At 46.2% G+C, this 27,720-nt stretch overlaps 8 protein-coding genes across 8 annotated transcripts; 1 reads left to right on the forward strand and 7 right to left on the reverse strand.

The window, feature by feature from the left end:
• Nucleotides 1-1,537: 1,537 nt before the first annotated feature.
• Nucleotides 1,538-2,991, forward strand: SERLADRAFT_450362 (uncharacterized protein; the record flags this gene model as incomplete). The annotated part of the gene is made up of 2 exons (XM_007319772.1): nt 1,538-1,729; nt 1,788-2,991. 2 exons carry the CDS (start codon nt 1,538-1,540, stop codon nt 2,787-2,789), a joined length of 1,194 nt encoding a protein of 397 aa, XP_007319834.1.
• Nucleotides 2,955-4,361, reverse strand: SERLADRAFT_470775 (uncharacterized protein; the record flags this gene model as incomplete). Its single annotated transcript, XM_007319773.1, has 5 exons — nt 2,955-3,656; nt 3,710-3,766; nt 3,819-3,927; nt 3,989-4,040; nt 4,097-4,361. 5 exons carry the CDS (start codon nt 4,273-4,275, stop codon nt 2,992-2,994), a joined length of 1,062 nt encoding a protein of 353 aa, XP_007319835.1.
• A 607-nt stretch (nt 4,362-4,968) lies between these two features.
• Nucleotides 4,969-6,738, reverse strand: SERLADRAFT_470778 (uncharacterized protein; the record flags this gene model as incomplete). The annotated part of the gene is made up of 7 exons (XM_007319774.1): nt 4,969-5,147; nt 5,218-5,527; nt 5,583-5,892; nt 5,949-6,120; nt 6,178-6,306; nt 6,365-6,478; nt 6,534-6,738. The coding sequence occupies 5 exons, from the start codon at nt 6,654-6,656 to the stop codon at nt 5,807-5,809; spliced, it is 624 nt and encodes a 207-aa protein (XP_007319836.1).
• Nucleotides 6,739-6,846: 108 nt separating this feature from the next.
• SERLADRAFT_470781 (uncharacterized protein) lies at nt 6,847-8,161 on the reverse strand (the record flags this gene model as incomplete). Its single annotated transcript, XM_007319775.1, has 5 exons — nt 6,847-7,254; nt 7,316-7,443; nt 7,505-7,598; nt 7,665-7,900; nt 7,958-8,161. 5 exons carry the CDS (start codon nt 7,978-7,980, stop codon nt 6,983-6,985), a joined length of 753 nt encoding a protein of 250 aa, XP_007319837.1.
• Nucleotides 8,162-17,503: 9,342 nt separating this feature from the next.
• SERLADRAFT_392951 (uncharacterized protein) lies at nt 17,504-18,088 on the reverse strand (the record flags this gene model as incomplete). Its single annotated transcript, XM_007319776.1, has 1 exon — nt 17,504-18,088. A coding segment is annotated over one exon (585 nt), but the record flags the coding sequence as incomplete, so codon positions are not given.
• Nucleotides 18,089-19,807: 1,719 nt separating this feature from the next.
• Nucleotides 19,808-20,224, reverse strand: SERLADRAFT_470785 (uncharacterized protein; the record flags this gene model as incomplete). The annotated part of the gene is made up of 1 exon (XM_007319777.1): nt 19,808-20,224. A coding segment is annotated over one exon (417 nt), but the record flags the coding sequence as incomplete, so codon positions are not given.
• Nucleotides 20,225-22,809: 2,585 nt separating this feature from the next.
• On the reverse strand, nt 22,810-23,598 carry SERLADRAFT_439384 (uncharacterized protein; the record flags this gene model as incomplete). The annotated part of the gene is made up of 7 exons (XM_007319778.1): nt 22,810-22,823; nt 22,880-22,915; nt 22,969-23,025; nt 23,111-23,197; nt 23,247-23,333; nt 23,392-23,457; nt 23,517-23,598. The coding sequence occupies 7 exons, from the start codon at nt 23,596-23,598 to the stop codon at nt 22,810-22,812; spliced, it is 429 nt and encodes a 142-aa protein (XP_007319840.1).
• Nucleotides 23,599-24,807: 1,209 nt separating this feature from the next.
• SERLADRAFT_470786 (glycoside hydrolase family 15 protein) lies at nt 24,808-27,511 on the reverse strand (the record flags this gene model as incomplete). The annotated part of the gene is made up of 8 exons (XM_007319779.1): nt 24,808-25,521; nt 25,593-25,688; nt 25,757-26,219; nt 26,274-26,549; nt 26,605-26,764; nt 26,814-26,958; nt 27,011-27,287; nt 27,339-27,511. The coding sequence occupies 8 exons, from the start codon at nt 27,492-27,494 to the stop codon at nt 25,376-25,378; spliced, it is 1,719 nt and encodes a 572-aa protein (XP_007319841.1).
• Between the last annotated feature and the right edge of the window lie 209 nt (nt 27,512-27,720).

Below are 27,720 nucleotides of genomic sequence, written 5' to 3' on the forward strand. Positions count from 1 at the left end.
CCCATCTTCCTTCCTTCATCGCGCGAACTAGAATACCATCTTTCCATTCGAAGGTTCCAAGCTGAGTGGGTGACGACACGTAAGAGCCGAGGAGAGAACGAGGATCAAGGGAGGTATCAGCCAAGTGCACGGTCACTATCTTGTTTTTCGTACTAGGATATAACGCAGACGCGAGGTAAGATAGGAATAGCGACTTTCCGGAGGATGGGGCGGAAGTTAACAAAATAGGAAGACATGATGAAATATGCAGTGCAATTACGCGTAAAGATTCAATGGCCGAAGGCGTAGCAACCACAGTTGGGGATACTTCGGATGGAACTGAAGACCTGAGGAGAAATACACCATGTATATTCGCCGTAGAACGACTGAAGTGACCCGTATTAGCGAAAGCAAATTGACATACACATTACCTTACCTCAAGTCAGAATCAAGTAAGGGTTGGCATATATCGCCATCTTCGTATGTGTAAAAGTTTTGGTCGTCTTCTATGAGGGCATTTCTAGCATCTATAATCCTCTTGGTCTCCAATGTCGGCAACAACCAACCATCGAGTTCTTTTACAATTCCGTCAGTGTTCTGTTCATATGTAATGGGGCAATCGACGCCACAAATCTCCCCCAATACACAAGTTTCAATTTTCTCTCTCTCTGCCTCACCCATACCTGACTGCAGCGAGTAACACCGGATGGCAAGCCAACGTACACCTGTATCGGGGTGAGGCGTCCAGATAAGAGCTGACAAAGGGGATAATGACCAAATCCGATGATGAGGTAGCAAGCGATTTGCCTGCAAAAGTCGATAATATGCGAGTAATACTCTGTGTAAGCGAGCACTGTCAAGAGTGCCAGGGGCCAGTGAGGCCATAACAAAATCCAATGGTCCATTCTCAAAAAATGGTTTTCGCAGAAATACTGAAAATACACTGCGAAAAAATGGAACTTCAGTCCAGTAAAAGGGGAGCAAAAATAGTAATGGGACGTACGGGAAGATCTCTTCGTGAGGTTCTATGAGCAGACAGAGAGCAGCAAACCTATTTTCCAAATCATCGTCGTCATGCAACCATCTGACGCAAAGATCAAGGAGGAGTGGTCTGAAGGTTTTTGCAACAAGCAAAGTAAGAGCAGGGACAGCCAGAAGGCGAGAAAGCGTAGACAAGAGATCTTTTGGAGACGAAGCTTGTATAACATTTTGTGCATAGATTGATTCTGCGGGGATACAACAAAGCAATGCTCGGGTTTGCTTTGCGAGATTTATCGTAAGTGGATCATGGACGGTATTGGTGAAAGCCATGTCGTAGATTTACTCTGAGTTTGGGCACTCGAGTAGATTAGAAAATTGAGGTGCAAGGCCTCGGAGCCTTTACAAAAAGTTTACGAACAGGAGGATCCAGCATTTTGGCGTAAGGCATGCGTGGGAATATAGTTCCCAAAGAGGACTACACCTTGACACTCGATCAGATTGTCTGGTTATCAATTTTCAGTAGGACCTTGCAATTGCAGCTATCTTCTCTTAGAACCATTACTTACACCACTGAGCTATGGCCACTGCATCCACAATCTTATCTCTCCATGGCAAGGGGCTCAAGCTAGATACTCGCGCAGATATCGAACCATGGATAAAGGACGTAGATCCTGCAGTTATTGAAGGGATTCATCTAGGTGGAAACACAATTGGTGTCGACGCGTCTAAAGCTCTTGCAGAATTTCTCGAAAAGACCTCTGTCCTTAAGGTGAGTGTCTCGCGATCTAGATAACATTAGTTTGCTAATGGCCGGGTAACGCGACCAGGTCGCGGACTTTGCTGATATCTTTACCGGTCGTCTGATCTCAGAAATACCCCTCGCATTGTCTGCGATCTGCGATGCTCTCAAAGACAAGACATCGTTGGTAGAAATCAACCTTAGCGATAATGCTTTTGGAGGTCGATCTGTCGACCCCATGGTCCCATTCCTCACCCACAACCACAGCTTCCAAATCTTACGACTTACCAACAATGGACTCGGCCCTGCTGGAGGAGCTGTCATTGCGGACGCGTTACACGAGTCTGCGAGACTGAGTAAAGCAGAAGGGAAAACATCGAAGTTGCACACTGTTATCTGTGGACGGAATCGTCTGGAAAATGGCTCAGCGACAGCCTGGGCGGAAGCATTCGCTGCACATGGCACTTTGACAGATGTACGGATGCCGCAGAATGGTATCAGGATGGAGGGGATGACAGCTCTTGCTAATGGCTTATCCAAGTGTCCTGCTTTGCAACATATCGATTTTCAAGATAATACATTCACCGAAGACGGCTCGGAGATGGGTGTTAAAGCTTGGGCCGATGCATTGTCCTCATGGCCAGATCTTACAACTCTCAACCTCTCTGATTGCGTGCTCTCGAACGAAGGCGAAATACCTCTTCTGTTGAAAGCTCTTACCACTGGTTCCAATATAAAACTACAGTCTCTGCAGCTCCAGAACAATAACCTGGAGGCGCAAACGTTTGCGTTACTCGCCGATGCCATCTCTACCCATTTATCCAGCATCAAAACTCTGGAGTTGCAATGGAATGACGCGGAAGAGGACGATGAAAATCTTGATACAATAGCCGATACCCTAAAGCAACGAGGAGGGAAATTATTTATATCCGACGAGGACGAAGAGGATGAGGAGGCCGCAAAAGAGGAAGAAGAGGAAGAAAAAGAGGCAGACGTTACAGCGCCTTCAAAATCGGATGTCATCCCAAGTGCAGCAGATAAGGCAGCAGACGCTCTCGCGGACCTTTTGAATAAAGTTAGCATCGGTTGAAAGGCCATTTTTATAAGGAGAATTCTTGGGTGACTTGGGTGAAGAGTGTTGTACATTTGTACATTTATGATGTTGTACCAAGAAATTACATATACCTATAAGCGTATACCTTACCTACATACACGCGAATTTCTTTTTGCAGGGGTTTATCATTTGTCGCCATTGAATATTACCATGTTACAAAATACATGTTTGAAGTGTTCTACCGTACCTGCAAGTTGCAAACGATCCACTTCCCTTCAGCACCCTCTTTTGGTTTTACATGACCATCTTTATACCTGCCCTTCATCCACTCCTCTAAAGTGATTTCAGTATCCCTAGGCAATGTCGGTGGTAGTGCTAAGGATTTGGACAGCCATTCGCCCCCTTCCTTGTGTAAGGACAGCTCTCGATAAGAACTGCGAATCATTGTCCATGTCTTGTCACGAGCTCTCTTGCGAAGATGATCGACGAGTGTCAACAGGGCTAGATCAGGCATACCACTGCCAACAGGATCGGATGTAAGTCCTGTTTTGTTGCTTAGAGGGCGATCGAGAAACTGGGACAAGACAGATGAGCTTGTTAATCCCTCGAACCTGACATAGTTTAGCGACCGTAGACTCTGAGCTAGTGAGGTTATCCAGGTATGTGCATCAGAGGGTCGTTCAAGAAAATTTGGGACAAGGCGAACTAGACACTGATTAAAATGGCGCTGTGATGGATAGGAAACAACAAGACTATGCAAGAGAGAGATTAATGTCACCGACTGGCGGTGTTGATGCGGGGGACGGGAAGAGAGGTATAAGTCTGGAACTAGATGCGAGATAACTGCGGTCGTCTGTATGGGCGAAGCAAATATGACTGATAAGAATAACGACGTCTCGTAGGCTATTTATAAGACTCCATCAGTGGAGCAAGGAGGAAACATCTCTGGGGCTTACCTTCCAACGCAAAACGATCGGTTCGCTTTGAGGAAAATATACCTTCTCTCAGCTTGCCTAGAATCATGCTGTGAAAAACACCATCTCTAGTAGCTCCATTAATGCTCACGAAATAATATCAATATATTTTCCTCGCTGCTTTTGCGAAGTCGTGAACGATTGACATCCTGTTTAGCTTTTCCGCTATCGTTGACATACTCGGTCCAAAACGCGCCTAGCTAATGGATTACAACAGAATACGTTAGAATATGTCTTCTTCGATCCATGCTTGAAAGCGACCTTCTCATCGATGAATTGTCTATATTCTTCTTGTACTTTGAAGTTTTTTAGACTGTATGCTGAGCTTCCTTAGGGGACCAGCCAGGATATCAACATCAGCGCACTTACGCATTTCCATCTTTCTCTAAGCCGCTACTTCGACTAACTGAAGCGATGTATTCCATAGGCCGCGTATTTCCTTTGCGCCATGTATCGCTACTTGCCAATCCAGCCCCTCGACCCCTTCCACGTCCTCGAGGTTTTGCCCCTCGCGAAGGTTGCGCAGATGAACCATATGGACGAGACATATTGCGATTCCACCGATATGCAAATGGTTTTAAGTGATGGTTATAATAGATGCAGAGATTTTTTGCTAGGATACTATTTGAGCAGCGGGAGGTTACAATTGAACGCTCGGTGAGCAGGATCGAACTCGGAGCTATTTCGGAGTTTCTGGAACCTGTGCGCGATAAGATTAGATAACGAATTTAGCTCACAGGCGCTTGGAACGCTTGCCCTTCACCTTGAAATTATAGAAAGATAGAGCGTATCTCAATAAGAGATGGAACGAAACGGGACCGATCTTCCAGATAATACCCCATCGCATAGCGACATTCCTCTCCGCTCTGGACCACCAACGAAAGAGGAACTGCTATATCATTATCCCGCAAAGTTCACCTGGCATCAGCTGAAGACTTTTGTGAATTCTGGGTAGGTTTCTGGATCTATGACTTCTCTGGAATTTGTTGTAACTCTTTGCGAAGGGATCTCGGCCTTCTAAAACGGGACAAATCCCTACAAAAAAGATACAATTTATGGGTGAAGGGCATCAAAGAACAGTATGGTTCCGTGGGTGGGTTATTTCTTGTATATATGTTCTGAAGAACACCATAGTATTCAACGGGAAAATTCAACCTGAATAGTTGACTACCTTCTTAACCATCGGCTGCAATGGGGCAAACCAGACACGCTCTCACTCCTTCAGTCAGTACTGCCAGTGGACAAGCAAGCTATTGGACAAATGATACTAGTAGCAGAAGCACAGAGCGCCTCGTCGAAAAATATACAATCACTCCCCACTTTACCGAAAGATGCTCCAGAGTACTTCCATGCTGGTATACCCTTTGATTCCGAACTTATCAGCATCATCCAAAACGACTGGCCATATTCAGGTAGTATTCTGTCCTTGTAAATCGTGCATACTTTCTGATCAAGAATGTGTTAACAGTACCTCCAGAGATCGAACATACCTTAGTTTGGACTCGTGTGCCCATTTTTCATCCAAAATTTGTATCCGATTCTATAGATGCACGTATCCAGCAGGATGGCTTGTGGGGCTTCACTGGCTCCATCGATCCTCCTCCCTCGCCATCTACACTGCCGCAATGCCTCCCGGCTCTGACAGATTGGGGAGTCACAATCGACAAATTGGTGACGTCGCCGAGAGGGAGCGACGAAGAGGAAGAGAAGGTCAAGCGAGCTGGCTTAGAAGTGAATAATTTCATAAAACGGAGGTGGATCGAGGGAGAGTGGGAGACAGCCTGGTTTGTTAATCCTCCGGTAAGTCTTTCATCGGTTCTTTATCATTCTCTTCGAATAATGAAGGGTCCATCAGAGGCTTCAAAGTGTTCCTGGATTAGCCCATATCCATGTATTTGCAAGGAAAAAATCACCTGAAGAAGTTAAGAAATGGGTGTCTGATTGAAGCAAGGTCCATTTCTAGATTGTAGGATGAAAAGAAAAAGAAGTGATCTCCACAACATTTCCTTAGAGTTAGCAGGCTGATAGGATTACTAAATTAAATGTTACAATGCTTTCGCATCATTGAATATGCTGTATTTAAACTTGAGAGCTTTTTCGAATCAACTGCAGCTTATCAACGGCAATTCTAATAATATCCCGCCATTCTGTCATAGCACCAAGGCCTGTGTGTGCGCATGAGATTTGAATTGCTAAGAAGCTGTCTGGTAAGGAGACATACCAATATCTCCGCATGCTAATCCTTTACCTATCGGTCCCACGACTTTATAGCGCACTATATCGCGGATGATACGAACGTGCTCTGCAGTGAGTGGATGTTCGTACATAAGAGTGTTCATAGCTGGAAATATGTACGTGGGAGTTGTTGGAGCCAGAGCCCGTAGAAGAGATGTCTAGAGTAGACGAATAAGCTCATACTTGTATTACTTTAGAAGAAGACAAATACGTACAACGAGGTTATCACATGTGCCGTGTGCGATTTTCGACAGCGTATTGGCTGAGCACGGTGCGACCAGCACAAGATCAGCCCATCGTCTGAGTTCAATGTGTAAGATAGGATCTCCAATTTTGTAGTCATCCTGAAAGAGAAAGTCAGGTATGTAGCTCGCGGGTCTGGGCGGAAGGAAAGAAACGAACCGACCACTCATCCTCGTCAGTCCATACCCTCGAGCCTGCCTCGATTACATCTGCAGCTTTAAAGAATGAAAGTGACTTCGTTGTCGAGACAACCTCAACCTTTACGTTTGCATACTACATAATCCCTCATGAGAAGCTGAAGAGACGGAGCTCAGCGGTTACGACGAACTTGTAGAAGTTCTGAGACAATGAGGGGAGCTTTGATTGATGCTACACTCCCTGTTGTGATGAGCAATATATGGGAATGATCCGGGATCCTTTCTTCTTCAGATATAAAACTCCTCCTATCCATGTTGTAGAATACTGGTAACAGTACTGAATAACACTCAAATGATGCAATGGTAGAATGATGGTGATGACGACAAGGCTGTTTGATTCTAAGGCCTTTGAGCAATAGATACAAATATTAGCAAATAATTCGCCTTTAATGGCATATAGCCGAGTCCTTGGTTGAGCTGACTGACTTTATGCTGAAGACAAAATTTAACGAACATAGACAGTGGTATCATTATACACAGTACAAAAAAAATCATCCGATACAGTCGCAGACTGATGTTAAGTCATCCAATACCCAAGCATCGCAAATATCAGCGTCATAATCAATGTCAGAAAGAATCTTTATCCTTCCAAGATTCCTACCTCCTTCCACTTCTCCCATAACATTCCAGCACCTACCGGAGCATTTGCTGCACCCTTCACATCTTTGATATCCAAAAGTTCATATTCACGCCCGAATGCTAAGAAGTGGGCGAATAGTGAATTGAAATGCGGCTCAGATCGGAGATGAAGAATCTGGGGATAGTGCGCGTGGTATATGTGTGCAAAGACGCGTAAAAGCTGACGGTATACATGCTTGACAGTCGAGGGGAACGATTGTGGGAAATCGTGGCCTATAAGAAATAATCAGTCAATGGTCATCTCGTAAACACACGCGTTTCAATGTAGACTCACCAGACTTTGTTGGGAAAACATTCTCGTCGTCTAACAAGTTCTGCACCCAGGTCATGACGTAATCTATGTAGGTTGGCGCCGGTAAATGAACACTTTTACGATCTTGGTTGATCCACGTGTAATTAAGTCTACACAAACAGAAACACGATTAATCAACAAAGCAAAGCCGACGAGGAGATAAAGACTTACGCAGAACCAGCAGACATCGTCGGGCAAGACTGCTGAGTGCAACATTCCGCAATAACCCCGTAAAATTCGTTCAAATTTGTGTAAAAATCGAATACTAAGACCAAGCACGACGTAGATAATGTATTTAGATAGAGCACTGATTCAGCTTGAGGGTACACACCGTTCACAGCAACCCACTCCATAATATCCACATACTTCGGTAGAACTACGATTGTCTTGAAATTGCCTTTAACCAAAGCTGCTTCAACGAAAGGACTGCAGAGATACAAAGGCTTTGGCGATGACGTGACCGGAGATGAAGGCACTGCAGGAGGAGGCATGTCTGCTGCGGCGAATGTTGAAGAGGTTGGGGTAGGAGATCGCTTTGGGCCGCGAGGTGCCCTGGTCATTGACCGCCTATATGACAACTCGTGAACAACATGGTTAAAATTGGCCGATAATAGGAAAAAGTACCCTATAGAGTTGAAGAAAGACATTTTGGATCCTAACAAACAGATATGTGAGAGAGAACGTGAGCGGTATGTGGACTGTTAGGGAATATGTCGAATGGAAGAAAAAAGTGAAGAGAAGATAATTGAAAAATTGGGTGCAAAAACAAGTTACCTTGCTTGACAAGGCAACGAAAGTGATCAGCGAAACCAGGTCTTTGAATTACCGGCATATTCCGTTACGCGTGCCATGTTTGCTTTCTATGGCTAATGGATATCAAACTCAGCGACGACTATGGTAAGTGCACTAGATAGCACAATACAACACGAAAACAGCGTCAGCCCCGGGGTTCAAACGTTCAAGGCTTCACTTTATACACCGCTAATCCGGTCCAACCTCTCCGAAAGGGTAAACGAGCACAACCTCTCGCAAAGGTCTGCGGAGCTATTTGTAAGACATGATTCGTCGACATATGACCTACAACAGTAAAATAGGTATTAATAATGCATCCCACACAGTAGTACAGAAGGGTTGCATAAGGCCTTTGTGTAGTGATCCAAGTATGTTGACAGGCATAGTTGGTCCATTTGTTTTACTGATACGGTATCCACAATGTTATATTAACACCTTGTGAATGTCTCAGTAGTGTCTTGTGGGCCTCTGTAGTGACACACAAAAAAGCACTTGGACAGATGTCCTGACAGCTTCATCATAATTGATAATTTGTACTACAGCATGCCACAGTATTATTGTACCATACGACAGAAAATAAATGAATGCGTGAACAAATGGATATACTAGGAAAGCAATTCTAGCCTAGTGAGAGCGGTCTCCATCAGACCAGGTGGAATAAGTGCTTTCTTTGGTCGGTGCAGTAAGATCTTGTTGTTTTTGAATACTTGCCCATAGCTAGAACAAAGTACAAATAGTGCAACATGTCATCAGTGGAATTGCGAATTGCGACAGCAAAGACAATCAACCTGCCATTGGGAAAGAAAATTGGTGAGGTGCAAGTTCTGGCTGGGTAGCGAAGAAAATAATTATAAGACAATTAAACTCAGACTTATTAAGCAAGCCATTTAAGCTCCGTGTCTCCGCAAACACAATAGAGCTGGACAAAGCTGTGGTCTATCTAGGTCTTCGTCCTTTTGTGTACTTGCCTTGTCCTCATTACAGATAATGTACTATGAATTTTTTGATAAGTTTGTAAATCTATTAGGACATGAGATGTGCTTGAATTGTGAAATGGTTTGATTGCTTTCCAGAATAGAATTACATTGTAGTCATACTCATAGTGAAGCTCTTATGGATGACCATGCATGGTCTGTACAATGATGAAAAAACATCTATAATAAACATTGAAGAGATGCCACTGGCTCAGCCATAAAAAAAATCAATTCTATAAATATCTTAGAAACGGCTACTCTATACTTCCGATACCACCCGGATACCTTTGGTAGACCTTGGAATTTTTGCTATCCATAAATGACTTTGACACAACATTGTACTAAGCTAGGCTTGAATTGTTTGGTAAACCTTTCACCAAGCGCTAATCAGGCTTATTACTGATATATGACCAACGTTTTTCGTCAAACATGACTGAAGCGTGAGTCAAATTTAGCGGTGTAGAGTTGTGCTTTACCTTCGTCATGCCTCGAAATAGTCACACCTTCCAAAATATAAAATAATACAAGTACTGTCATCATATTCCAATGATAACCAAGGCAAAAAATAACATCTATCTGGTGCGATGTTGCCAAGTATATCCGAATAAGTCTTTATTAATGACGACTCACGAGGATACAGGGAAACAGATTATCAAAATACCACTGTTATGTGTGTTCAGGCTGGAGGGGCATCCTGAAAGGGAAATTGTTAATGAGGTAATTGTGTGGCGTGAGACTTACAATGGCGGACTTTTGAGGGCACAATGCATTCATTGCAGGTCGCCACAAGCGTGTTCTGACCATCGAGCTCATCGTTGTCCGCGTTGAGCTCATCTCTTTTCTCACTCTTTTCTCAACATTGAGCACATCATATATGGTGGGGACAAGACGAAAAAGCAAAGCAGCGGCTGCTGCAGCTGCAGACCTCGAACATGACGGTTCTTCACAAGCTACAGACGAGCATCTCTCCAATGTCCCCTTGAACGTGCCTATACCTGTCGACGTCGACGCAGAAACACTCGCAAGCCTCCTACCAGATACTTCAATAACATCTCCAACACCAGAAAATATAGTTTCTTTATACAGATTGCTGCTCGCACAGGTTTCCGAGGCAGATGCCACTCAACGGCAATTGGAAGAGGCGAAGGGAGAAATTGACCGTAAAGACGTAGAACTCGACCAAGCTCTGCAGGACCGTGAAAGTCAAACAAGAGAATACGAAAGTTCCCTCGAGATTGTCCACAACCAGTTAAATGATGCTAAGCGGGAGCGTGAGCAACTTGGTGAGTGTCGTTACATGAGGCAAAAGCCATTTTATAACCTTTATCTTTCAGCCTCTTCGAAGGCCGAACTAGAAGCACAGTTATCGTCCGTTTCAAATTCTCAGTCATCAACGTCTGTTGAAGTTGTGAACCTTAAGCACCGTGTTGAGGATGCTGAGCGGGAAAAGCGAGATCTTATGGGCGTTATAAGTAGGCTGAAGGAGGATAGTAGTCAGCGGGAAGGTGATATTTTCCAGGTTGAATGTCTGCATCTGATGGGGTCTGACACACCTTTGTCAAACAATTGTCTAATATCTAGAGGAGATACAGACTCTACGCGCTAACCTCAAGCAAGCGCGTCAAGATCATCAAAGTCTAGAAACACAAGCTAGAGAACTTCGTTCCTCCGAGACTTCTAACAAGGCAAGTATTACTATCATTTGTAAGGGAGCTTCAAATGACCAAAATTATCGCAGTTCAAGGTCGATTCTCTTACGCAACAACTTCAACTGTCTCAAACAGAAACAGAGCGAGCTACTAAAGAACTGAACTCGAAGGTCGAGGAATTTGCCAAGTACCGCCGCTCAAAACATTCTGAAATATCCCACCTACAAGCATCATATGACTCCTTGGTTCAAACTCGCGAGTCCACAGAAAGCTCTCACAAAGCGTTACAATCTGCCCACACAACGCAGTCTCATCAATTAACTCAAGCTCTGGCACGAGTGCAAGATCTATCAGGTCAGCTAGCCGAGCAAGAAGCGGCTTTCTCGAGCGAGGCATCTGGGTTGAAAAGATTGGTCACTGTCATGGAGGATCGAGAGCAACAAACGAAAGGTATAGTCGAGAACATTGAAAAAGAATGGGCTGCTGTAGGGGAAAGGACAGAAAAAAGAGAAGCGGCTTTGAGGTCTGAAGCAGAAAGGGAGAGACGTGCCAGAGAGGAGACAGAGAAACGAGTTGAGCAGCTCGAAACAGTCTTGGACCGGGTTGGCCGTGGCGAATTACCAATACCAGGACGCGGAACTCCAGTGCCTGGGACGCCTGGTACTCCTATGAGAACTCCAGGCAATATCGATCATCTTTCGGATGGGATGCTTGGCCTTAGCCCAACTGTTGCGATGGTTAGCAAGGCTCAGAGGGGTGGCAAGACTTTCACGGATGTTTATGCAGATTACGTTCGCTTGCAGGATGAATTTGCAAAGAAATCTGCAGAGTATGATCATATGGATAGAACACTTTCGGCCGTCCTAGCTCAAATTGAAGAACGGGTAAGACAATTCTCTGCGTTGCCATAAGGTTATTTAAATTAGTCCTTTTAGGCACCTATATTATCGCAGCAACGGGCTGAATACGAGCGCTTGCAGTCGGAGGCCGCTCAACTAGCCTCCCAGCTCTCTCAAGCACTGAGTGAACGTGATTCCCAAAGCTCCGTTGCTCAGGAGACCTCACAAAAGTTGAAGAGGAGCAACCAGGAAACGGAACTGCTTCAAAGGCAACTCGATGACCTTGGTCGGCAGGTTCAAGTGCTCTTGAAGGAATTGGGAAGGCAGCAAGATCCATCTATTCCGTCTGATGAAGTGCTCGACCAAATGCCACCGCCTGCTGAGAACATTGATGCCGTGATAACCAACAACCTAGTTCTTTTCCGCTCCATTGGTGAACTACAGGAACAGAATCAGAAGCTGTTGAAGATTGTTCGCGAGCTGGGCACGAAAATGGAAACTGAAGAGAAGGAATATCGCGAGGCCCTAGAACGTGAACAGAGCGAAGCAGTACGGGAAGCTCATGAAGCTATTCAAGATTTAGCTACGCAGCTGGAGAGGCAGAAGAAGAGTAGCGAGGTCACAATCCAAGCCTACATGAAGGAACGTGACGCGCTAAAGGCGATGCTCGCTAGGGCTGATCGACCATTCACAAACGGCTCAGCGGACAGTAATGCAGTATCATCTATGGCTGTATCTGGGGCTCCTTCATCGGACTTGGTCAAGGAATTAGAAGATACTCAAGCGCAGTTTGAATCATTCAAAACTGAGATGGGTACGGATTCAACGAGACTGAGAGAAGAACTGGTTGTTTCTCAGAGGGAAGTGGGGCAACTCAACACGGCTTTGGCAAAGGCTAACGCGAAGATAGAATATCTCAATGGTAGGCTGTCTCGACTTTTGAAAATAAAGACCACATGTTAATATGTATTTCCATCAGATCGACAGCGCATGAACCAGGAACAGTTGAATATGCAAAGCCGCGAGCTTGACAACTTCTCAAAGCGTAATCAACAGCTGTATGATCAATTCACTCGCATCGATATCGAATGCAACCGTGCCTCAGAAGACCTATTAGTGGAAAGGGGCCATGTCGAACAACTTCGTAATGAGTGTGCCAATCTTCGTGCAGAAAAGAAGATATGGGAGGTAAGGGATCCATTATGCAGCTTATTGTGTGTTTCTCACCATCCAATAGAGCGTTCAAGGTCGTCTAGTGGACGAAAACAAGAGTCTCGCCATTGAGCGTGCCCATCTATCCGATCTCATGTCAAATGTACAGAAGATGCACAACGATTTGGAACGATCTGGTGAAAATGATCGTCGCCGCCTTGAAAATCAGATACAGATGATGGAGAGCCAAACGTAAGCCATTGTATGGGATATCAGTGCATCCGTCTCTTACCGTGATTTTCATCGCAGACAAGATTTAAGAGGACAGTTATCGCAAGAAAGAGACAGTGTTCGCCACATATCTTTGCAGAAAGACATCGAACTGAAAGAGCTTCATTCGAGGCTGGACAAGAGTGTAAGTTCATTTATTTAGTGAACTGGATTTGTCCTTATGTGTACCCAGGTGGAAGAACTATCTAAGACTCGTGAGTCACTCGTTGGTGCAGAAACAAGTAGAAACCATCTTCAGGAGCGGGTCGATGAGTTGGCACGTCAACTCCAGGGCAATGCAGAGAAGCTCTCAGTTTATGAACGCAGGCCTGGTAGCGTGAATGGTCCATCTCAAACCTTGGATCAAGGAATTCCTCGTGAGCAGCAGCTAGAGCAAGAAGTTGCAGAATTGAGGTTTGTTCTACATACACGATATGCATATACATTGCTTGACATATCCATTATTAGATCTGCGTTAAAAGTGATGGAGGTTGATCTCACAGCTGCTCGTAGTCACATGCAGCAGTTCCAGGAGATAAGTCAGGCTAATGAGGCAGCATTGACTACGCTCAGTAGTACCCATGAGGAGTATAAGACTAACACAGAGGCTCAGTTGGCTAGGAACGAGGTCCGTGTTTTCTTCAAGAATCTGGATCTTAAGACCTGATTCTGAGCACATATCCACCTACAGCTCGAGTATACTGCTCTGCAGGACAAAGTCCACTCAGTAGAACGGGACCTGACACAATCTACGGATAAGATCAATGAACTACAGCGTAGTCTCGAAAGTGAACGAGCGGCCTGGGCAAATGACAAGAAGACATTGGAGGACACGATTGTCGATATCAGCACTTCTGAAAGGCACTCAGATAGTGATCGAACATCACGAGAAAATGAACTACGTCTACAGGAAGAACGCGCCATTGTGCGTTGCATTGTGTTTCGTCTATACGCCCAGAAGTAAGCTAATATTTATGTTAGGCCGCCGAAGACAGGTATTCTCGGGAGGTTCTTGCTCATGCAGAATCCATCAAAGCAATCGAGGCAATGAAGCAACAGCTCTCAACAGTGCAAGTTGCGGCAAGGGACAACCTTGCAGCTGCATCGACAGCGGAAGCGAAACTAGCTGCCTCGGAAGGTAGTTGGAAACAGCAAAAGGAGGCGCTTGATAAGGAAGTAGCAGACCTCAATACACGGTGAGTCCAGTCTCGCTACTTTTGAAGTAGTAACTCACAAAGCACATGATCATCAGTTGCAAAGATCTCGCCGCTCAGAACACGCTTCTTCACCAGCATCTGGAATCTGTGAGCTCGCAAGCTGCTCGAATTAAGCAAGCTGCCGACACTTCAGCGGCCCCCCACGGCGAGAACGAAATGACTGTAGATGCGGATACCAAACTTTCTGAGCTGCGATCAGTTGTAGCTTACTTGAGGAAAGAGAAAGAAATCGTCGATCTCCAACTCGAACTTTGTAAACAAGAGAATGTGCGATTGAAGGCACAAATCGATCATCTGTCGCAGAGTCTGGATGAGACGAGAGCTACCCTTTCGGAGGTAAAAGGCTCCTGATGTGTTTTCCTTTCTTTACTGAAACTTTATTTATCAGGAACGTGAACGCGCCGTCGAAGCAGCGTCTTCTGATGCTCAACATGCTGAACTCTTGGAGCGGATTAATCAGCTTAATATTTTGCGGGAGAGTAATGCGACGCTGCGCACAGATTGCGAGACTTATGCCAAGAGGGCTCGTGAGCTAGACACCAAACTCAAACAATTATCATCAGAATTTGAGCCAGCCAAAGAACAAGCACGTCTAGCACAAGCCGAACTACAAGCTCGCAATGCTCAGATCACACGTTTGGAGGACGAAAGCCGTAGGTGGCAAGAGCGCAACTCGCAACTCCTGAGCAAGGTGAGCATTTATAATACATATGCTTGTATAAACTCTCATGCCTCTATGCAGTATGATCGTATTGACCCCGCTGATGTCCAGTCTTTGAAAGAAGAGATCGAGACTCTTAAGTCGCAGAAGGCTGAGGCGGAACAAATGCTATCTGGGCGAGAAGCAGAGTTCGCTTCACAAACGCAAAGGGTGTGTACATCCTACACTGTGACATGGCTGGCCTTGCTAATGCAGCTTGATGCAAGACGGAGGCCCTCGAAGCCAACGTGCGCAAATTCAAGGAATCCCACGCAAGGAATGCAGAAGCCGTCAGACAACGTTTAGGACTGTTGAATAACGAGAAGTCACAACTAAATGCGACTGTCGCGGAACTCAGAGCTCAAGTTAAGACATTAACAACCGAACGAGATGCGATACAGAGTAGCGCTGCTCCTGTGCTTACCTCTGGTTCTGGAAATGATCTGACAGACCAAGTCGAGTCCCTACGCAAAGAGAAGAATAGTCTAGAGAAAGCATTGGCGGATGAAAAAGCAACGAAGAACCAGCCGCCTGTAGATCCAAATCCAGACCTTGTATCCACTATTGTACGCATTTTCCTCCTTCGTATTTGCCCTACTGATATATATTATATAGGCCGCTCTGCGTGAGGAGCGCGACAGACTTCTGGCAGAGAAGGAGACCTCTAGCAAAACTCCGGCCAGTTCTGTTGTTAACACCGAAGAGAGTAAAGGACAGTGGGAGAAAGAGAAAAATGAACTTGTCAAGGCTCGTGACGAGGCATTATCCCAGGCAAGGGTGAGCTGCCACTTTAGACTACGACTACTTATAACCCCTCACACTTATGTTGATCATTTCAAAAAAGGCTGCTGATGAACAAATAAAAAAGGCAACCGAGGAGAACAAAAACATACGTTTCTCAAATGTAAGATCCAGTCATAGTTTCGCGGTCAATCGCTGAATGAACTGTGCATCATATAGGAGAAGCTTCAGATAAGGATGCAGGACATCTCAAAAGCCCGAGCTGCAGAAAAAGAGCGTCTGGAAGCTGCGGTAACCGCTGCTGAAAAAGCCAAAAATGATCTACAGGCATCTGGATCAGGAGCCAACTCTGAAGATGCATCGAAGCGGCATGCAGACGAGCTAGAAGCTCTAAGATTACAGTTGAATAATCAATACGAGGCAGATCTCAAGATTGCGGTGGAGGCTGCGGTGGCTGCAGCTAAAGCAGAAAATGTTACTACTAGCGCTTCAAATAGTGGTGCTGACCAAAAGGCTGCTATAAATACCGCCATCGCCGCACACGACCAGCAGCTTCAGGCTAAGCATACGGAGGAAATTGCGGCAGCTGTTGAACGTGGACGAAGGGAGCAATCGGTTAAAGGAAAATTGAAAGATGCACAACTTGTTCGTGCTCAGACCAAGCTGAAGGAGTTGGAGGCACAAATTCTAGAATGGCGTAAAGCTGGAAAGATACCCGAGCCATCGGCTGTTCCTACCACACCGACTGCAGCTTCGGGATCCACTGCACCTCCTACCACTGCTACAGTAAAGGCACCTGCACCTTCCACTCAGCCATCATCTGTTCCTGCAGCCAATGCTGCACGGAGGCAACCAACCAGTGGAGCCGTTCACCTAGGTCCTTCAGCTACTGGTGGTGTCGCTACTCGTGGTAGAGGAAGTGCGAGAGGCGCACGTGGCGGAGCACAACGTGCCCTAGCTATTCGGGGCGCTGCGCCAGCTACGGGACAAGGAGAGGAGGGCGCCTCGTCTGTGGCCGCTGCGCCAGCCGCAGGCGTATCTATCGTTGGTGCTGCGAGTAAACGCAGCCGGGAAGAAGGAGAACCAGACGACTCACTCGCGAAACGCCTTAAGCCTGCCCCAGAAGCTCCTGGGACCAGTAAACCTGTGTCCATTAGACGACCCCCAGCCGATTCATAGTACAGGACGATATCAAACTTTCTGCTTTTTGACCTAATGATATGTTGCATGTTGTATCCTTAATACGCATATTTTCTGTTTTCACATATGATCCTGTATATGCTACCTCAGTAGTACCTTATCTTGGGCCTTGTTGTTTTCAAAGGTTCTCCACGAATTTGATCATTCTCGGATGAACATACAAGACCATATATCTTGATCAGATCAATTGATAGCATTGCAAAATCAATGACAAATGTAAAGAGGTAAGGAAAATAATCGAAGATGTAGTGTGTAAACAATAAATCAGACGTGGATGATGTGCGTTGCGAAATCATATAGAAAAGCGTCGTGAGGGTATTGGAAGAAGACAAAGTGAGATAGTCAGTTATGAAGGAGGCAACAACGATAGCAATATATAGCACGAACAACGAAAGTCGACTGACGAGTAGAAAATGCGGATATTCCAGGGTGATGGAAAATATAGCAACACAAAGAAAGATGTATGGATCAACATAGACAATGAAAGCATTAGAACGAGAACGAAAAGAGTGCCAGTCGTAAATGAGAGAACCATGTCCAACTGTGGAGTCGTTAAAAGAAGGTGCGACGAAAAATCATCCAGAGAATTGACGAAAAAGAATATAAAAAGAACAAGTTGTAATCAATATTCGATCTTCAAGCAGCAACCAGCGTGCGTGACAGCCTTCTCGAGACAGTCTTACCAGGGACCATAGCCTTGATAGCACGACGCATTAGTGTGACGGTGTTCTCCTTGTTAATCTCCCTGATCTCTCTTTCTGCACGAAGTTCAGGTGTAGTCGCAACATAACCAAACTCATCTACCGATGACGATCGCCACACATCTTCGCTTGACACAGGAGGCGGCATTGCTCGTCTTGCAGAGCTAAAAACGCGGAAATTACGATTGGCATGGGGGCCAGCGAGTTTGGGTTCCGGGGCTCGAGTCGCAACATGTTGGATAGAGCGTCTATTGTCAGACTGGTATCCGCGGCCGACACGCTTGACACCAGTAGCCGCCATCAAAAATCTGTCGTACACTCCCTCCACGCGCTGCTTATTGGGCGTATCCAATACTGGAATTTCAATCAAAGGCTTTCGTTGGGGATATGGCTCAACATGATATGGAGAGGAGGTGAGGTCGTCAAACTGCAGAATAGATTGATCTCGGGAAGTCGTGACTGGCGTGCTAGGAATGTCGTCTGTGAAGCTTGGAGACACAGGGGACGCTACAAACAAGTTTCTGTGCAGGACCGATGATAGACGTGGAGAAGGCGCTGGGATTGGTTCTGCAAAAGATATGATAGGTCAGGTCAAGATGCTACACCGATTCAACGACATATTCCACTTACCACGCGAGAGCTCATATTCCAGCGTTGAGATAGGTTGAATTCTGCCGAATAAATTCCCCGAAGACTTGGATTTCCCTCGCCTTCTTGATGGCGAGCTATTTAAATCGAGGTCATCGTCATCGTCGCGTTTTGTGCCTAGCGTCATGCTTTCACGGTGCCTATCTTCTGTCTGAGGGGATCGCGATAGGATGGTTGCACGTCGCTGCAGACGTGGTGGGGTTTGCATGATCACATTAATCGTCGGGATCGTAGGAACCAAAGATGGTGCATGACTCAGTTCCTCAGAAGGAATACCAGGAAGAGTGGATGCGCGATCAACTCCCATGCGCGCATACACAAAACCTAATTCAGACGCGTTCGCACCACTTTTTTCACTCGTGGCGAGGTATGCCGAAAATGATGCACTGCGATCCGCATCGCCCCCAGTCGACAGCTGTTCTGGTTTAGCATAGTATGACTGCTCCTGATCGTAATGTGATTCGTCTTGTTCACAATTATCCACAAAGATCTGGTTTGCAGCAAGTACCTTCCTGGGAAACCTCGAGGAGCGCGAAGTGTTCCCGCCATAACTGTACGAAGTGTTCCCTGAATTTCCAAGCGATACTTTCGCGTTCGGCTTGCACTGTGAGGACGAGCGCGAGATATTTACTGGCGACAATGGGAGAGCAGGGGGTGGGGTAACACTGGTAGATCTCGAAGCAAAGTTGAGTCGAGCATCTTCCACTATATCTATTGAGCGTTAGTTAATTAATGAAGACAAAGGAAGTGATAGAATTGCTCACTCTCTACGTTCCTCTGCCACATGGTCATTCTATCCAGTGCCTGTTGGTTGTCTTTAGCAGACTTTGGTTCATCTGAGTTGAGATAACAATGCAAGTCGGGTGAGACATTCCTCGTGAGCAGAGTAAGAAAAATTAATCACCTTCAGCTCGAACCTCCTCCCAGCTGAACCTCCCTTCGCCTTCTCCGTCCGGTACATCTAAAGTAGCGCCTGGTGTAGTGCGTCCCGTGAGCTGCCCCAGTGCAGAGGACTTATACATCCGAACGCCTTTATCTATTTGTCAAGGAACGTCGTAATGAGCAACGTGCAATATCATTATACTGAGATCCTTACCGAGAGATACTTTGATGTTCTGTTTGAGCCCCGTCAACCCGAATTCCCCGGCGCGTGGTGACGCCTCCGCAGGGATGTCAACCAAGCCTGTGTGAATAGCATCAGCCACAATACACAAACGAAAGCGCATATACCCAACTTACCACTTAATAACTCGGCACTCTTGGTAAAATTAATAGAGCCACATGGGGAAGGACTCACAACCTGCACCTGTGCAGACGCCCTCACGCCAATTCTAGCTCTAGTGACCTCAACCTTCTGCACTGCTTCACCTTCTGCTTCAACCTCGAAACTCGACTCTCCTTGCTCTGATTGATGTTCGTTCTCGTGATCCCCTTCTCTTTCCCTCTCCAGTTCCGTCATTCTCTCCATCTCCCTTAATCGCTCCCTCTCGCGTTCCCATTCCCGCATACGGTCACGCACGCTGTCTTTGCCACGACGCTCCGAACCTGATATGGACGTTGTGGTGGCAGACCAATCCGATAATAATGTTACGTTGCCTGCCGTCTTCGTATCCGCATGAGCTGGTGTAGTTTGTATATTCTCCTTGTCCTTAGCCCCGTCCTTGATAAATCCTTGATCTTTCCCTACTCGTGTATCCACATCTTGTGTGCCATTACTGCTAGCATTTCTCGAGGATGCGGTCAAATCAGCTAACGCGCCTCTACCCCTGGTTTTGCGTTCTTCGTTGGCGTGTTTGAGGTTCGCTGCTGCCCCGGTCTTAGGACCATTCACATTCTTTACAGCTGGTCCATTCTCTTTATTTTTCAGCGCACGGACACTTGGCTGACGCGGCCCCAGTGGCTTTCTTGTGAGCGAGTTGAGCGAAAATATGGTCGAGGTCTGGCTAACATCCGGGTTTGCTGTCCGAATCGATGATGAGGTCGTAATAGACGTATTCTCTTTAGCTGCAGGTGAACCTCGGATAGGTCCGAGCACGTTAGCATGCACGCGTTTCTTCGGAGGAACGGCTTTTACAAATCATTTTCAAAGTTAGTAAGCATGCACCGATCATTATTGAGGAGACAAAACATACGTTTCCCTGTAGCAAGCTTTGGTACAGATTTCGATCTCGAATGCGCACATATGTTGGCATTGACTTGAGAAGATAATAGTGCATTGTTCTCTTTGTCGTTCTTGATTTGCTTACGGTTCGTTGCCTTGTCATTCCCTTTCGTAGTTTGGGTATTGGTGGCTTTGCGAGAAATGTCGCAATTGTTATTATAAACTTTAACTTCAGCCTCATCCGGCTTGACTTGATTTGGGTTTTCTTCATCGCGGTGGTTGTCTCTGACAGACGAGGATGCAACGCTCTCCACTGCTTTACTTTTGGAAGACGATGTTCCAATGCGATCTTTATCCTTGGCCTTGGTCTTGTCCTTGTCCTTAGTGGATGATCCTCCACTTGCAGTCCTCCAGGGCATGCTAACGTCCAACAACCTAGACATATCCCGGTCAAGCACAACTCCAGGCGATACAGCGTGAGCCACGCTCGCCGATTTCTCTGCAGGATGGGAGGTATATCATTAACAAAACGAGACCAGCGTCGAAGCCTGAGGACTCACTGTGCCCCTGTTTCTCTATACTCATTGTCCAATACACATCCGCTAGTACCTCACTTGCTGTCCACCTCAAATCAGCATTTGGCGAGATCATGTGCTTCAAAAGTTTTTCAATAGATTTGGAGAACTTGACTTTGATCGTCCCAACCCATTTGCCGCGCATCTAAGGGTGAAAAACACGGCATACGTGAGCACTTATCACAAATGCAAAGGGACTAGACGCGTTTTGCGAACGCCAGGCACGTGACAAATGATAAAAAGTAAAAATAAAACGCGACAAGCTACCGTAAGAACACGTAGATGCCAGACAGCAGGTACTAATTCTTGTAATACGTGTTGCATTCGTTTCGTTGTAAAGAATCGTCTATTAATTGCAGGACTTACCGTCCTAGTCCAATATTTTTCCAAATCCTCCTTTGTAGAGAACTGTTCGCCCTCCTCGTACTCGAAGGGCGTGCGGCCCACAAGAATTTCAAAAAATGTGACGCCTAGTGACCAGATATCTGACTTGCGGGTGTCGTGCGGAAGACCTCGTGCACGTTCTGGTGAGAGGTACTGTGCATAATAGCAAATGAATTATGGGATATTTCAAGATGGAAAGTGACTAGTACCTCTGGTGTGCCATATGCGAGGTTGCTGTGAAAAGCCTTGGGTGAGCTGAGGTCATATTTCTCTGCAAAACCAAAGTCTACGAGGACAGGCACACTCTGAGGAGACAAGAGTATGTTTGCTGGTCTGCAAAAAGTGCGTTAGTTCATACAATAAAAAACGTGCTCACGGAACATACTTGATGTCATTGTGGACAACACCACGTTCGTGGAGAAAATGAACACCTGACAGAAGTGAATTGAACCAGTCCTTTGCTTTTGGTTCGGCTACTTCTACAGGAATGAGTGCTGGTAAGTATGCCCTGGAATTCGCGTGTCAGAGATATGTATGTCGCGCCTGAACAGACAACACTCACATGGTAATAAGAGCATACGACGGGGTGATGATGAAGGAATGGAAAGGAATAATTGAAGGATGAGGGTCATGCTTGAAGGAGCGCACGATCTTCATTTCGTTCCATAGTGAACGTACGCGGGCCGCTGTGGTGGAAGTTTTCGAACGGTGCACGAGTTTGACTGCGACGTGGTGATCTGATTCAGAGCTCGAATGCTTTGGACGGCATAGCCAAACGCTGCCCCAATTTCCAAAGCCAATCTATACCACCGTCAGCAAAGCTCGCCTTTGTGCGAAATGGCCATACCTCTTTGATAAAATGGAGCCTTTCTGCAAGTAAATGGTCGGATAGTGAGAATATGTCGGATTGTGGGTCTTCTTGGTCCATTGTCATGTTCGTATAAGTACAATAAAGAAATAAAAAAAAGAAAAACGACAGAAGAAATGAACACTGAAGGACCAAAAGACACGAGACCAGACACAAGCCAACCAGGTCAAAACTATGCATCGACCGTTTCGCCTGATATTTCGAACACTGCCATAACACACACAAATAACGCGTATTTTGTCGTGAGAAAGACGCGTCGTACCGTGACTCTAGTCGCGACAGCCACAGCCACAGCCATCCTTATTTCGTTTCATCTTCCCAGCCCGAACTTCACTTTGCAAGCTGCCACTTCTGTCATATCATCGTCGCTTTATTGTTATGCAAGGACATTGAGCACATGCAAAGCGGGAAGTATCCACTATTTTGCAATATATGTGCTTGAATTCGGCTCATGTTTGAAAATTTGGTTCACAATTGTACAAGGCGCAAATTTAGCCTGGAAACCGTTGTCTTTATTTCACTAAGTACACACACTTATTATTTTATCCAACACTGGACTTTCTACCGGCGCTGCTTTTCAGTGTCTCAACACTTCAGGAACTCATCGGCGGGGTGGTGAACCCAGACAAGCTATTAATCTCTGATACATTTAAACCTCAATTTCATCAGACCTCCCGGTCTACAAATAAGGTTGGATCAATATACATTGCATAATGACATCAACAGGGCACATACTGCTTTTTCCAACCCTCTCTTCAGCAACTTCTCGGCCTGAAAATATAAGAATGATTAGCGCCCCAGATAACTTAGTATCAATGGCGTACTGGTCGCTACAGGATACGTCCACACAGGGTTATAGGGCTCGCGCTTTTCAACCGAGTCTTCGGTAGCACCAGTAACATCCCGACCCGACAATCAAGTGGCTAATGGACTCGGAGGAAATATCTATCGACACGGAAAGCCTACTGGTTGCTACTGGGTAACTCCACTTAGGGTTATAAGGCTCGCGCTTCTTAAGGTCCAAGTTTTCAGGAGTGTCTTCTACATCTCGGCCTACAGGACCAGTCAACACGGATAGCCGCATAAACTCGTACAAACTTACTTGATGCAACGGGATAGGTCCAAACTGGGTTATAGGGCTCGCGCTTATCGAGCTCATCGTTGTCCGGGATCTCAGTAACATCGTGGCCTGTAGATGCTACTGGGTTAGGATACAGACTGACAGTGCTAAAAATCCAAGGGCATACTAGAGGCTACTGGGTACGTCCATACTGGATTATAGGGCTCGCGTTTAACGTCGGAAACACCGACATCTGCCAACAATCGTGGGTCAAACCCCCACGTAGTGGTAGGACAAGCAGCCAGTGCTCACCACTGGTCTCAGCAACGGGTGCTGCGATAGTCTGGTACAACGAAGCGATGGCAAGGAATACAAAAGAGTACAAGAGTTGCATTATGAACGAGATGTAGGTTGATTCAATCACTAACGGTGAATATTTATACGTCTACTCTCTGTCTATGTCCATTTCAGTTTACGCCCAGTCATATGTTGTAGAAGCCAGTGTCCTGGTAAGCCTCAGAATGATGTTCTTCGGCTCTCTCATCTTTTGGAGCTGACATTCGTTGTAGATTACAACTTCAAGGTAGCTAGAAGTTTGGTAGCTTCCACGTTAGCTAATACTGATTATTCGATTGAGTCTTAGTGCCATCAGACAAATGACGCCACTTCACCGCCAGAATGGCATAGCACAGTCAAAGGTTCTGAGTAATCGACATAGTGGATAGCCCAGCAGCGGGACAGGACAGTACTTTGCCTCTCAAACAAGTCAATCTGATAATGCATATCTCAGTGTACTGTCGTTGGCTGGGAATGGTAACTGAAGCTGAACGGAAAATCCCCGTTTGATACCTTTACAGTACTTTGCATAGGTTCAGCACAAATGGCTATAGAAGGCTGCCCCTATTCGCTTCGGCCTCCTGCTCCGACCCATCAGGGGCAATGATCATGATTAGGACCTACCGTCTTGTCGTCCTAACTTTGTGGACTCATCACCATACAAGCTGTGCCATTCGACAAGGACTTCAGTTGACTATCCAGCTTTCAACATCAATACCCTCATCAATAACTTGCTGCACTCGATGTTAAAAAAATTGAAGTCCTGGTTGTTCAAAAGTTCGAGCGCTTTGGCGTTTGGAGCTCTCATCATCAGCAGTTTGCTTAACATCATTGCCATCCGACATTTAGTATCGAATGGATCGGCTGACGATAGTCACTTCAGTACGTCCGCCAATAGTTTGTCATATGTTCATTCTACTAATCCTCTTCCGAAGGCTACATTGGGGATGATCATCCTACTAAACTGCCGCTTCGCCTTAACAATGTTGCCCTGACCTTTGAAAACTCGGATGACTTCACTGTATCCGATGTCAAATCTTGGTGGAATTGGAAATCTCTCGACCATACTCTGAAAGGCCAAGGATTTGTTTCCTTAGGTCCAGATGGTCTGTAACCTCTCCTTAGTGATTAACTCGTTTACTTACGCATCCTTGACCGTTAACGCAGGTCGCATCTTTGGCATATCAATGTTCCACCAGTTCCATTGCCTGGAGATGCTTCGCCAAGCTCTGATCCATGGAGCTGATGTACACAGTCACCATTGTATCAACTATCTTCGCCAGTCCGTCCTTTGTAGTGCTGATACTACTCTTGATCCTATCAATTTCATCGACCCAAATGGCACAAAGACGGGTACAGATGGTACGGGAACAACGCATGTCTGCAAGGACTGGACGCAGGTGTATGATTATGTCAAGGAGAATGAAAAATAAACCTGGCTCACCTTGGCTAGGTGGAGATACGATAGAGGATCACCATCACAGTGATGCAGCGCGATGATCTTACATTCTCAAGGTGTTCTCGCATCATTGTCTTTAGCTGGCAATTTTTACGAACTGCACGCACAACAATAATACATGATAACCATACATTGTGCGCGGGTTGGTGGACACGCTGATAGGCTGATCAAGGTGCCGTTGTCGGCTTATCTGGATGCCCAGTATGTATCGACTACAAATTCGGTCTTCATTAAGATTCAAATAGGTATAGCGGCACAATTGTAGAGATTATTCAAGGACTTGTATGATTGGGAAAAACAGAATGTTTTTACATTACTATCTTTAGCTGCTTGTCTAAATACCATACATGCTTTGAGAACAGTACAAATTTGCGTCTCAACGCCAGGTGTCATTTGTGGTGTATGTACCGCTGGCAGGAGTGGTAATCGAGTTGTTCGGGTCCGACTCCCATGTCACAGCCCCGTTTTGGATCCGTATGTACTTGTACTGGATATTGGAGCTAGCAGTAACATTGACGGTAACTAGCAGAAAGAAAGGAAGAAAAGTGTCAACAACCATGAACATATATGCCTAATACAATGATTGTACGAACCACTCCACGTTGGGTAGTTAGCAGCAGACATTGCGATAGCGCTGCTGGTATCCCAGTTACCAAGTGCCCCTACCGATCCAGACACGTATATATTTTCTAGAAAGCACAAATAACAGTTAGTAAAGATATAAAGCAATGAGGTAGTCCTCAAGTAACGCACTAACCTCCTTCAACCGTTGTAGCATCTACATTGAACGTCACTGCGACAGTGGGACCGCTGTTACCACTGCACGTCGCTGGAACAGCCAACCCTGCAGCTCCCCAGCTGGCTGATACGTTTCCAGCTCTGGCGGCGAATACGGTTAACGCAGAAGCATAGCTCCATGTCAGGTCGACGGCACTGACAGGCGTTCCATTGGATCTGCCGTACTGTTCAGCCAATGCTCCACCAGAAGGTGTATATGTGGCATCCACAGCAATGAAGCCATCAGCGAAGTTCTTGATGGCAGTGGTAAGGGTGCTATAAGTGGAAGTAGATGAAGCATAGGAGCCGGCAGTGACGCCAGAAGAGAACTGCTGGAAGAAGGCGAGGGAGGTGCTGGTAACGTTGAGGGAACCGGCTTTCGACCAGGCAGTAAGGGAGTCGTAGAGTTGTTCGGCAACCGCGAATGTAGTCAAGTACCAAGGCTACGCGAAATACACATATAAGCACATTATCATCTGAACACAAGGAGTTCTCACATTTCCACCTTGGTAAACATCCTCAGGATACCTTCCAGTTGCAACAGCCGCGTCAGAAGCAATTCCACTGTTGATGGAGTAGATAGATCTGAAAGAGTCGACATAGACTTTGAGATTGGACAAAGCCACATCTGAACAAGGTTGGAATGTGGCGGCATCACATCCTGCGTCAACATCGAAGGTGTGGATAGAAGCCAGCACTGTGTTAGCATCTATACCAGATCGACCTCCGCCAGTGTTGGCCGTTATGTAACCGCCGGTCGGGTTCCAGTACGACTGACAAGTAGTTGGTTATACATCGAACTAACGGATGCTACAAATACTGTCTTACCTGTAGGAAACAGAGAAGGTTGTCGGCCTGTGTGTTGTAGCCGCTAACAACAGACGTCTGGCCAATGGCGGTTGCGAGAGTAGAACCTTGGCGCAATGACATATGCTGGACGGCGGTGGTGAAGAATGAAGAAGAGTCGATTTCTTCCCAAAGGTCGAACCTGAAAGGATACTTGAGCAACAAAATGATGGTTAGGGAACGCTACATACGTTGACTGGTTCCAGTTGTTGGAAACATAGTCCAAGTCAAGTTTGATGATAGGCCAAAGCGTGTTTGATACGTAGGAAGCGTTGTTGTTCGCCAACAGCCAGTTCGCGTAGGTAATCAAGGCCGTCGAGCGCAATGCGGGCCCATCTGAACATGGACGTCAAGGAAAGCAGCAAGTACAAAAGGTATGGAAACGGACCACGCTGAGGGCGACCCCAAGCACCTGTAAAGGCTGTTTCGTTGATATTGAACTTTGGTTCTCCAAGACCACCGGTAGAAACTGAGCCACTGGGGTTCGTAATCTGCTGAATTGCAGCCTCTGCAGTGGTGAAATCATCGATGAGAGTCCTCAAGGACGCGTCGTTACCAGCGGTGAACTGGTCGATGAGAGTTTTAAAGACAAGGGACGAGTCGCGGACCCATGTATAGAGATAGTCAGGATTGGTCGTGCTTGGACTGGCTATTACAACTCCTGGCTACAAATTTTCAAGTTCAGCTTCCAGATCCCAGCTTCGTTTGTAACACACATATGCTCCAGATGACTTGGACCCATCAGGACCGATATTCGCGAGGAGACCAGCCTGAGCGATGGGCGACTCTGTGCTGATGTACGAGTCTACGGTGCTCGACTGGGCAACAACCGACACGCAGAGCGCAAGAGCAGAAAGCACAAAACGACGCATGTTGGTCTGGGTAAATACACGCTGGGCAAAGGAACACAAGCTATCTTTATAGTCTTCCATGTTGCACCTCAGTGTTACCGAACAACAAATCAGGCGGCCAGAATCCGCGTGCTACCACGTTCATAACATCTTCTGCTCATGATCAACCTGGTCGCCGGCCCCGACGGGTTGTACCTTCACGCTGGTCATGATACTCCACAACTACATGAGAATCGTCCGGGGCATC

The sequence above is a fragment of the Serpula lacrymans genome (genome assembly GCF_000218685.1).
Source record: "Serpula lacrymans var. lacrymans S7.9 unplaced genomic scaffold SERLAscaffold_8, whole genome shotgun sequence".
NCBI classification, from domain to species: Eukaryota; Fungi; Basidiomycota; class Agaricomycetes; order Boletales; family Serpulaceae; genus Serpula; species Serpula lacrymans.